This window comes from Trypanosoma conorhini (assembly GCF_003719485.1).
Source record: "Trypanosoma conorhini strain 025E chromosome Unknown Tco_14.4_contig_00060, whole genome shotgun sequence".
NCBI classification, from domain to species: Eukaryota; Euglenozoa; class Kinetoplastea; order Trypanosomatida; family Trypanosomatidae; genus Trypanosoma; species Trypanosoma conorhini.
In genome coordinates, this window is record NW_021704146.1 from 37,630 (window position 1) to 47,785 (window position 10,156).

At 58.4% G+C, this 10,156-nt stretch overlaps 5 protein-coding genes across 5 annotated transcripts in view, besides 5 other annotated features; all 5 read left to right on the plus strand.

The window, feature by feature from the left end:
- Positions 1-450: 450 nt before the first annotated feature.
- Tco025E_01739 (uncharacterized protein) lies at positions 451-2,439 on the plus strand (the record flags this gene model as incomplete). The annotated part of the gene is made up of 1 exon (XM_029368676.1): positions 451-2,439. The coding sequence occupies one exon, from the start codon at positions 451-453 to the stop codon at positions 2,437-2,439; it is 1,989 nt and encodes a 662-aa protein (XP_029231240.1).
- Positions 2,440-2,512: 73 nt separating this feature from the next.
- Positions 2,513-2,545: a microsatellite.
- Positions 2,546-2,808: 263 nt separating this feature from the next.
- Positions 2,809-2,917: a sequence feature (A-rich).
- A 407-nt stretch (positions 2,918-3,324) lies between these two features.
- Tco025E_01740 (MORN-containing protein) lies at positions 3,325-4,632 on the plus strand (the record flags this gene model as incomplete). The annotated part of the gene is made up of 1 exon (XM_029368677.1): positions 3,325-4,632. The coding sequence occupies one exon, from the start codon at positions 3,325-3,327 to the stop codon at positions 4,630-4,632; it is 1,308 nt and encodes a 435-aa protein (XP_029231241.1).
- A 144-nt stretch (positions 4,633-4,776) lies between these two features.
- Positions 4,777-4,805: a microsatellite.
- Positions 4,806-4,878: 73 nt separating this feature from the next.
- On the plus strand, positions 4,879-6,327 carry Tco025E_01741 (BTB/POZ domain containing protein; the record flags this gene model as incomplete). The annotated part of the gene is made up of 1 exon (XM_029368678.1): positions 4,879-6,327. One exon carries the CDS (start codon positions 4,879-4,881, stop codon positions 6,325-6,327), a length of 1,449 nt encoding a protein of 482 aa, XP_029231242.1.
- A 466-nt stretch (positions 6,328-6,793) lies between these two features.
- Positions 6,794-6,815: a microsatellite.
- Positions 6,816-6,947: 132 nt separating this feature from the next.
- Positions 6,948-8,627, plus strand: Tco025E_01742 (uncharacterized protein; the record flags this gene model as incomplete). The annotated part of the gene is made up of 1 exon (XM_029368679.1): positions 6,948-8,627. One exon carries the CDS (start codon positions 6,948-6,950, stop codon positions 8,625-8,627), a length of 1,680 nt encoding a protein of 559 aa, XP_029231243.1.
- A 265-nt stretch (positions 8,628-8,892) lies between these two features.
- Positions 8,893-8,927: a microsatellite.
- Positions 8,928-9,144: 217 nt separating this feature from the next.
- The window catches only part of Tco025E_01743 (3-phosphoglycerate kinase, glycosomal), a gene marked incomplete at both ends in the record, with an annotated part of 1,056 nt that continues 44 nt past the window's right edge, over positions 9,145-10,156 (plus strand). Inside the window, one exon of the mRNA XM_029368680.1 lies at positions 9,145-10,156. This exon is cut by the window's right edge and continues 44 nt beyond it. Coding sequence (XP_029231244.1) covers positions 9,145-10,156 — 1,012 coding nt within the window.

The following is a 10,156-nucleotide window of genomic DNA, read 5'->3' on the forward strand; positions in this document are numbered from 1 at the left end:
AGGCTCCTTCTGAAGCAGCAAAACACGTGGACGAGGCCAAGGCTCTCTCGTGAAGCAGCGAAACACGTGGACGAGGCCAAGGCTCCTTCTGAAGCAGCAAAACACGTGGACGAGGCCAAGGCTCCTTCTGAAGCAGCGAAACACTTGGACGAGGCCAAGGCTCTCTCTGAAGCAGCAAAACACGTGGACGAGGCCAAGACTCTTTTTGAGCCTGCCAACGCTGTGGATGGTGCCAGTGGTCCGCTGACGTTGGCTGGTCTGACCACGGGAGCTGTTGCAGCGTTGGTGTGTAGTAGGGTGACGGAGGATGCTGATACTAAGGTCGAGCCCGTGGGCGGTACTGATGAGGATAGCGTGACTGTGAAAGCCAATCTGAGTGCTGCATCGAAGGTGGCTGCTGTGGCTGATGTCCCAGGGGAGAGGCAGGTCCTTGCGAGCAGTGCAGGTCGAATGATAAAGGGTGAAGTTGTTGTCTCGTCGGCTTCTGCAACTTCCGCCGTTGAGGAGCTTGGTGGTCCAAGTAGGCTTGTTGCGGCCGAAGAGGTTCCGGCTGTGGCGGTTTCAGGGAGTTGTGAAACAGAGAAAGCAGCAGCTACTGATGAAGGTTTTCTAATTGAAATCGAGTGTACATTTGGGGATTCAACTGTCGTCTTTCCTTTCACCTGGAGAATGGGTTCAGGGACTGTTCTTCAGGCACTTCGTGCGGCTTGCTTGCTTGCCTTGGACGTTCCTTTGGATGATGATGTGAACCTGTACGATCGTAACGGGGTTGTGCTGCGCTTCGAGGAGGATACGTGTCAAAGGTTGAAGGGCGTTCTTCAGTCAGGCCGCACGCGAGTCGGTCTTGTGCTGTGGACGGGTCACCCCTGTACCACGGGCCTGCCGCTGCAGTGCTGTGTCACGTGGTGCCTGCAACAGGTTGTTATGGTCTGCGTTGTGGAGCCGGAGAACGCGTTGAGGGATCTGCGACAGGCGATCCTGGAAGAGTACGATGCGGGCTCCAGCACCGCCATTGAACTTCACTTTTTCTTGACGAATAACGAGGAGGCGGCGGCAGAGACGGAGTTGACGGAGAGCGGAGCTTACGCGCAGCTCAAGGCTGCCTCACGTGACGGAGAGCTGGTGAACATTAGCGTGGTAAGCCCCAATCGATCTCCGCCGTGGCGGTCGGTGGGACGAAGGCTCTCCGCTGCCGCCGCCGCCTTTGCGGAGGAGGTCTTGCACGTGCTTGGAGATCGTTTCCATTCGCAGGATGTGCTAAAAATATTTGAAGAGTGTCGTGACAAGGCAGGACCGTTTGACAATGACGCGAATGATTTTCTGACGCTCATCGCCGTGATGCTCTCCGACCCCCGCACCATGACGCTGGAGAGCTTGACGTCGCTCCTCGTAAAGACGGCGTTGTCGTGTGGCGAGGAGGGGGTGATTGACGTCCTGGGGTGCTGCGCGGTGATGGCGCAGCTGCGTGCGGCTCGTCGACCATTTGAGGTGCTCAAGCGTTTCTTTCGGCGACTCTACAACTCAACGCAGATCCCGGAGGGGGCGCAGGGTATCCCGCTTGCGATGGTTACGCGCCAGCTGGCGCAGGCGGGGCTACGTGATGCGAAGGGGTTGCTGCGGCGCGACCGCACAATTCTGGCGGAGCTGCAGGAGAAGGATTACACGGAACTCTGTTTGCGGCTTTACTACACAGATGCCAAGGTGGTGTCTCGCGCGGCCGTGGCTGCGCGTATGTCTGGCATAAGCAAGCTAAGAAGCCGGCGTGCCATGACAAGGAGGGAGCAAGAGTTGCTGCAGAAAGACTACATGCACGAAATTCGACATGCCCTTGACGGAATACGGTCTTCGGATGTGACGAAGTTCCTGCTGACTCAAGAACTGCACCCTGAGCCACGATTTCACTGCTTGCTGAGTCTCGTGGGGTCGCTGTTAGCTAGCCACCCTGTGCAGCACCCCAGCCACTGGCTTGTAGAGCGCTTCCGAGGAAAAATGTCGGATGCCATGGACGCCAAGATACGCACCTTTGAGGATTCCATGGTGACGACGCCGCTGCTCTACCGCCTCTGCTGGGACGTGCTGAAACCAGAGCTGCATCATCTTTCACTTCTTCCCGAGTCTCAGGTGGCAAGTGCCCTCGCCTACTGGGCCTTTTTCGCCGTTCAGTTACTGTGCGCCAACCGTTGCTTGGAATTCCCACCTGTGCCGTTGGTGGATTTGCAGCAGTTCTCGCCGGTGGGGCTACCGATTTCACCGGTGGTCCTTGCAAGGAATGGGGTTGTAGGTGGTGTTGCCCCCGCCGCTGCTGCCGGCGGTGGCGTTGGCGCTGGCCCCGCCGCCGCCTCCCCGCTCTGCCCAAAGAAGCCGAAGCTCAAGTACAAGTACAGTTACCTCTGCCACGACCTGCGCCGGCATCCTGGGCGTCCGCGTCCGCTAAAGTAGGTGCGCTTGGGCGGTGTGTGCGCCTATTTGCTTCTTTCTACGCGCCCGCGCTTGCGCTTCCTCTACCTGCTTCCACACGCACACACACACACACACAAAAACACACGCTTTCACTCTTTTCCTCTCTTACTGTGCGTCTTTTTCTGTATCTTGCACCCTTCGGGTATTTTTGCCCGTTTAGATTAAACATCTCTTCATTTGTTTCGGAGCATCGATGGACTCCACTGCCTGCCGGCGCGAAGTGTGCGGCGATGTAAATTGTGCCTGCCCGCCGTGGGGAGGGTCTGCGGGTGGCGGTGGAGTTCGGCTCGACTTCGCCCCGCAGACGCCACAGTAGGGGGCAGCGAGTAGGACTAAGCGCGATGAGAGAATAAAAAAAAAAAAAAGATGAATGAGAAGCAAAAAAGAAAAAATGCCCCTGCAAATGCAAAACAAAAAGAAAAGAAAACAAAGGCGCAAAACCAAAAAAAAAAAGAAACGGGGAACAATGTAAGTACGGTGGGTTGCGGTTGAGCTTCGTTGCGCGCCATGGGTGTTTCTCCACGGCGTTCTGGCAACACATGTCCATCGTCTCTTCTTGGACTGCGGCTCACTTTTTTTTTTTTTGTTACCTCCCCCCTTCCCTCAAGTTTGTTCACCCCCCTTTTTTTTGCTTTTCGTTTCGCCTCTTGGGGCTGCCGCCTTCCACAGGCCCCACACGTGTGTGCGTGTGCCGCGGCGGCGGATGCGTGCTTTTCCGCTTCCTCCTTTCCACGCTGAGTTGTCCCTGTGCCGCAAGCGAAGCCCCAAGCAGGAGCGGAGGAGTGAACGGGTGAGCCGGCTTTCTAAGGAGGAAGGGGAAAGAAACGAAGCAAGAACAAGTGCAGGAGGAGCAGCGGAGTGGCGATGTTCACAAGACGTCTCCTGTGCCCCCTCACGCGGCGGCTGCCGAGCGGGTTACTGCTGAGCGGGACGTTCAACCCACGTCACCCCGAATTCCTCCTTGAGGGGCGCGCGACAACGCCTGACGGCCGTGCCTTTTCTGGCCGCTTTGACGCCGAGCAAGGATTTCCCCTCGCCGGCAGCGAGCTCGAGGACGACGGGGATCTTTACCGCGGCTGCTTCAACGCGCAGTGGCAGCGTCACGGCGAGGGCGAGGCCTGGCTGGCCGACGGCACGTACTACAAGGGGCGGTTTGCCGAGGACGAGTTGGTGGAGGGTGTCGTGCGGATCCCCAACGGCACGACGGAGACCGTCTTTGAGGGGACGCTGCGGGATGAGGCGTTTGTGCGGGGGAAACTCACACAGCACGACTTTACGTACGAGGGCGAGTTTCGCGACAACAAACCACACGGCCGCGGGAAGCTTCGCTTTGCCACGGGAGCGGAACAGGAGGGCACCTTTTTCGCCGGCAAGTTACATGGAACTGGGTGCAAGATGAAGCTCGACGGCGGCTTTGTGTACGTGGGAGAGTTTCTGGACGGCTGCATCCGCCGCGGCCAGCTCTTCACCCCGACGTACACGTACGACGGCGAGTTTAACGAGCACGGCAGGGCGCATGGAGAGGGCTCGCAGACGTACTTGGCAAATGAACCGCGTCTCATTTTTACGGGCCTATGGGAGAATGGGGCGCTCGTGCGTGGAACCTGCACCGACGAGTACGGGGCTCCTGTGGATTGGAAGGACAATCATGAACTCCAAGCAAGGGTGTTTAGCGAAGACGGCGGCGACGTCGCCGTGGCGATGAACAGCTACAGCAGCGCCAGGCTGAAGGAGGCGGACAGGCTTTACAAGGAGATGAACCAGAGCTACGTGAAGGACGCCGAGAGGGTCCAGCGAGAGACGGGACGGTATCCCTCCAAGATGAGCCTTGGCTATGAAGGAGGCGTTCAGCAGGAGAAGGAGTCACTCGAGCGGGCGTCACGGGAAACCGTGGAGTGCATGCAGAGCGCACGCGACAGCATGGAGGCACGCAATGCCGATGTGAATCGCATGTGTGCGAGGGCCATGAGTGAGGCCACAATACCGCTAAACCAAAACACGGCGAGGATGCAGTACGCGAGGCAGGAGGGTGCACAGAAGCTGGCTGCGGAGCGCGTGGATGAGCAGTTCGAGCGCTTCCTGAAAACCTTCGATCGCGAGACGGACGACAATGCCAGCAGACGGATCATTGACGGCAACTCCCCTTGGAAGTCGTACACTCCGAAAGGCTGAGTGAGGATCCTCCTTTTGCCGATGTTCCAATGGAGCAGCAGAAGAAGAAGCGAGTGAAAGCGTGGTGTCGTGCCTTCGTTGTGTCGTTTACTCCTTTTATTGTTGAAGGCCTGCTTCTGCTTTTACTTCCACCTACAAACATGCATATATACACATATACATATGTGTATATAATGTCTGCTGCCTTGGATCACTCCGTTCTTTTTTTTTTCGTGCCTTTCCCATTCGGACGGCAGCGTCCGTCCAATGGACTGCGGCCTCGAGGGCCACACGGCCACGCTGTGTGGCGAATCGATTGTGGTGGTTGGCGGCAAAACAGCCGCGTTTGGTCTCAGTGGATCCGTGTTCGCGCTCACGCTTCCCGGGCTTGAGTGGCGCCGGCTTCTGTGTGACGGAGCGGATCCGGCGCCGCGGGCGTACCACTCCGCCTGCCTGCACGGCACGCGGCTCGTTGTCTTTGGCGGTATCACAAGTGTGGGGCTGAACGATGTCCACTACAACACTTACAATGTTTTCACGCTAGCCGACGGGCTCGACAGGGCGGCGCTGCAGCGAGTGGGTGCCGAGCGTTTCCGCGATCCCGCATGGCTGCGACCGCTGATGCCGCAAAAGGCCGAGCCGGACGGGGTACTTCACATCCTCGACATGTCGACCTCGCCGCCCTGCTGGGGGTCGGCGCAGTGTACCGGCAGTGTGCCGTGCAACCGCTCGCACCACGCCGCCGCGGTGCAGGGAGATGCCATGTACATCGTTGGAGGCTACAACATTTACTCCCCACGGACGCAGCCGACCGTTGACTTTGGCTGCCTCCACAGCCTCGACCTCACAACGCTGTGCTGGAGAAGCATTGAGCTCAGGATTCCGTTGTATTACTGGGGGGCGACGCTGACCCCGTTGGGCGGCTCGCTGCTCTGCCTCTTTGGCGGCGTTTCACGCGCACGAAACAGGGAATCGCAGGACACATTTATCCTTGACGCTCAAACGGGCTCTGTGCGGCCCACGCTGGAGGGCAACCACACACCGTTGCCACGCGCAGCGCACTGTGCATGGCGCTGGGGTTGCTACGTGTACATTTTCGGTGGCGCCGGATCAGTCGCCACTCGCTACTTTAACGACTTACACCGCCTTTACGTGCAACGCGGTGCCTGGGAGGAGGTCACGACAGACGTGGAAACAAAAACTTTCTTCCCGTCTGCCTCGTCGGCGTCGCCTCCGCCGCTCTCTGGCAGTGCTGCAGCGGTGGTTGGCGAGCATGTGGTTCTTGTGGGGGGAATGCGTGCAAACTTGACGCGCACCTCGACCGTCTTCCTCCTCAGCATGCGCTCACACACGTGGCAGGAGGCAGCGACGACGTTTGCCGAAGCACCGCTGCCGTTTCCGTTTGCCTACGATAAGCCGCACTCTTACCGAGGCGGCGTCAGTAGAGGCGTGCAGACAGCGTGGAGGGGGAACCCGCCACCCCTCCTGTTACGCGACGCGCTGGATCCGGATGTGTTATTGCCCCGTTGGGCGTCCGTGACGCGGCAGTTCCAGCACCAGCCAAAGGAGGATGGGGGAGGTGGGCGACACGCTGAGGAACGCCCGCAGGAGCGCTGGGAACGGGAGTTGGATGAGCTTCACGCCATGACGGCAGGCTGGAGCAGCGTCATCACGGGGCTAAGTACTCACGTGAAGGGCGCTGCATGGACGTCGTGACACTCCCCCGACTCCGCCTCTCCGCCTTGCGGAGGTGGGAGAGGGTAATTTCTGTTGCAGCCGCAATGTCAGTGGCGGTGCCACATCACACAGGCGGAGAGACGTTCAATGAAAGACGACACGGACAGTAAAAGACCGAACGAATGAAGCAATGCCGCCGACCCCATGAATATTTTTTTATCCTTTCTTTGCCTAATATATATATGTCTTTGTGTCTGCCTTGTCTTGTTTCTTTTTTTTTTTCCTAACTTTGCTTATCGTTGTTTTCAAATTCATGCGTGTTCACGCCCGCCGTGCGTGAAGGGGAGCTTGGGAGTGTTGCCTCCCTCTTCCCCTTCCTCTCTTCGCCATGGCCGTCTTTTGCACGAGCGGCGGTGTTTTTGCTGCGGTTGCCTCCTCATCGAGCGCCCATTTTTTTTTGCATTTTACTTGCTTTTTTCCCTATTCCTCCTTTGCCTTTTTTTTGGGTGGGGTGGTGGTGGTGGGGTTTGTTGGGGTTTTTTCGCTTCTTCCGCTTGCCCTTCCCTCCTCCTCACTTGCCGCGAGCGTGCGAGGGGTCGCCTTGCCACGGCGGGACAACGTAGTGGGAAGAACACACTGGCAACGAGGGCGGGGGAAGCATGTGGCGTGTGGCTAGACACCGGTGCCTGCGGCTGCTCGGCCAGCGCGCCGTGGCCAGCCCCGGTGCCACGACGTCGACGCCGGAGCCGGACGCCGCAGCGGCGCACCCCAGCCTCTTCAGCGCCCCCGCAACGTTTCGCACCGTGGGCCGTGATGCAGAGTTGCTCTCACTCTGGCAGAATCTCTTGTCAGGGCGCCACGTTCAGGCCATTACGGGGCCAGACGGTATCGGCAAGTCTTCTATCGCCGCGGAGTTTTGTGACCGGGCGCGGCGGAGTGGGCGCTTCACCTGTATTCAGTGGTTCGATGCCAGGGACTCCCTGCCGTCTGAGGTGGTTCACTTCTTCCACTCTATGCGGGGCCGCAGGGAAAAAGACGTGCTCTTGGTTATTGACGGCGTCGATGACCCGCATGCGGCGCTCCGTCTTATCCCTGAGCACGCGAACGTTTACACGCTTCTCACATGCAGTGCCCCTATCGAATGCCCTACACAGATGAGCGTGCTAAAAGTTCAACCGTTGCCGCCCAACGGTGTGGAACAATTTCCACACGCAATGGAGCTGGAGGATTCGAGAACACTAGGCGAGGTGCTCTCTGCGCTTGGCTACGTGCCACTTCTCATGCATGTTGCATCGTGTCTAATGGAGAGTGGCTCCACCAGCGCGGAGGAAATAAAGCGGGCGCTACTCGCAAAAGGGATAGATGGAGAAGGGACACTGAGCATTTCTTGCGCGCTTGGCGTTCTACTCGAGCTCGCGCTTGTAGTGCTTGAGACACAACGTCCAGGAGGCACCCGTGTGTTAGCGATGACGGCGTTATTTGACATCAGTAGCATTTCCTATACTCTCTTGGACCGCTTACTGGGTGATGACTCGGGGGAGGCCTTCGCCCTGCAGGCCGCTGAGTTGGGCATATGCGATCAGCGCTGGGATGAGGGCTCGCTGACCCTGCACCCTTCCATTGCACAGACACTTCTCAACAAGGCAGATGCTGCATGTGTGGAGGAGTGCACGAGGGCGCTGCTTTGGCTCTGGCCGCGTCGCTGGCGTGGGGCTGGCAGCAGCGTGGCACATGAGTTGATGCGCCACACCCGTGCCATTTGCAAGAGCTGCGATGCCCGTCAGATGCCCCTCAACGATGAGCTTCTTCTCTGCCTTGACCGCAGTGCGACTCTTCTTGCCCTGATTGAGGGCAAGGATTTGCCGACCGCCGCAGAACTTTGGCTTCGCGTGATACGGGCAAACCAGGAGGTGGCGAAGAGGGACGTGGAGGCAGTTAGAATAGGTAGAGAATGTGGCCGTCTGCTGCACTTCCTTCGTGACGAGCGGGCCGGGGACGTGTTGCGGTACGCCTTTGAGTTGGCGTGTGCGGTGCACGGGAAACAGTCGGCCGAGGCCTCCCTCGTTCTTGGCTGCTACGCCCCGTACCTCGCTGCCTCGGGCGAGGCGATGCGGGTGCTACAAGGGGGTGTGGCCGCGCTGGAGCATCGCATGGCATCTGCGGACACGGTGCTCGGACGGGAGGAGGCGCGCATGCTGCAGGAGACCGTCTTTGTCCTGCTCCTACGACAGGGGCAGATGCTGCAGGAGATGGGGGAGACGGTGCCCGCCTCGCTCTGGGCGGCGCTGCAGGAGGTGGAGCGGCGCATCCAAAAGGGTGGGCGGCCGGCGCCGCAGTGAGGCACGCGTCTTGCCCTCTCCCGCGGGGAAGAGGAGGCGGGGGAAAAACGAAGACGAGGACGAAAGCGGACGTGGAGAGATGGAGCGGGGGCGGCGAAAGGGAGGACAAGCAAACAACAACAACAAAAAGGCAAACCATGACTGTGAATGCAGTGAGGCTGTTCACTTTGTTTGTTTCTTTTCGTTTTATGCCTGCGGCTGTGAGCACGCGCGTTGCGTTTGGGGCGCTAGACTCACCTCGCCCCACAGCGAACGGCATCCCCGCCTCCTCTTTCTCTCTCTCTCACTCACTCTCTCTCTGCGTGTGCGTGCGTGAGCCGGTTTCCATCCTGTGAGTTCCTCCCCATTTGCCTGCCGTCGCGCCAAAATGTTGCACACCGGATTGGAGAAACGCCGGGGGTTGTTTCCAAAACAACATCCCCCTCAACAGCATCAAAAAGAAAAAATATAAAGAAAAGTTAAGAAAAATAAAAGCAAAACCCACGCAAAGAAGCAAAAGAGTAGAGGAACCGCTGCAATGAAAGGTGACTTAAGCGTCAAGAAAACAGTGGATGACATCTGGCCGCTCACCGGCAAGCGCGTGCTCGTCCGCGTGGACTTCAATGTCGCCATTCACAACGGGAGTATTACAAATGATTATCGCATTCGCGCCGCCGTTCCCACGATCCGTCGCGTGATCGATCAAGGGGGAATATGCATACTGCTGAGCCACCTCGGCCGCCCCAAGGGCGTCTCATACACCTCTGCGAAGAAGGACATACAAAAACGCTACCATGGGGGAGCGTTGAACAGCAGCAACGGGAAGACCGCATTCTTCGCCTTACTTCCAGGCGAGGAGAAGGCAAAGATTTTGGCGTTATCCACGGCAAAGGACGAGGCCGCCAAACTTTCACTCAGCGAGGGATCCGGTAAAACGGCCATATTTACACGATTGCCAGGCGACGAGAAAAAAGCACTACTAACGCGTTACATTTCTGAAAATAAGGAACACATTTACCAACAGCTCAGTCTCAGTAAAGGATACGAAGAAGAATTCACCCTCAGGCCAATCGCTGTGCGCCTCGCCGAGTTGCTTAACCAACAGGTGTATTTTGCCCATGATTGTATGGACGCCGAGCTGGAGATACGCCGCCTCAGAAGTGGTGAGGTCGTGCTGCTCGAGAACGTGCGCTTCTACACGGAGGAGAGCAGTAAGGAGGAGGAGGAGCGCCACGCCATGGCGCGAGTTCTGGCATCCTACGGCGACGTTTTCGTCAGCGACGCGTTTGGCACTGCCCACCGCGACAGCGCGACAATGACTGGCATCCCCAAGGTGCTCGGCCACGGTGCAGCGGGCTACCTGATGGACAAGGAGATCTCTTACTTTGCGAAGGTGCTGGGTAGCCCGGCACGGCCGTTTGTGGCGATCGTGGGAGGTGCGAAGGTGAGTGACAAGATCCATCTGCTGGACAACATGCTGCAGCGCATTGACTACCTGCTCATCGGTGGCGCGATGGCGTACACGTTCCTGAAGGCGCAGGGCCACAAGA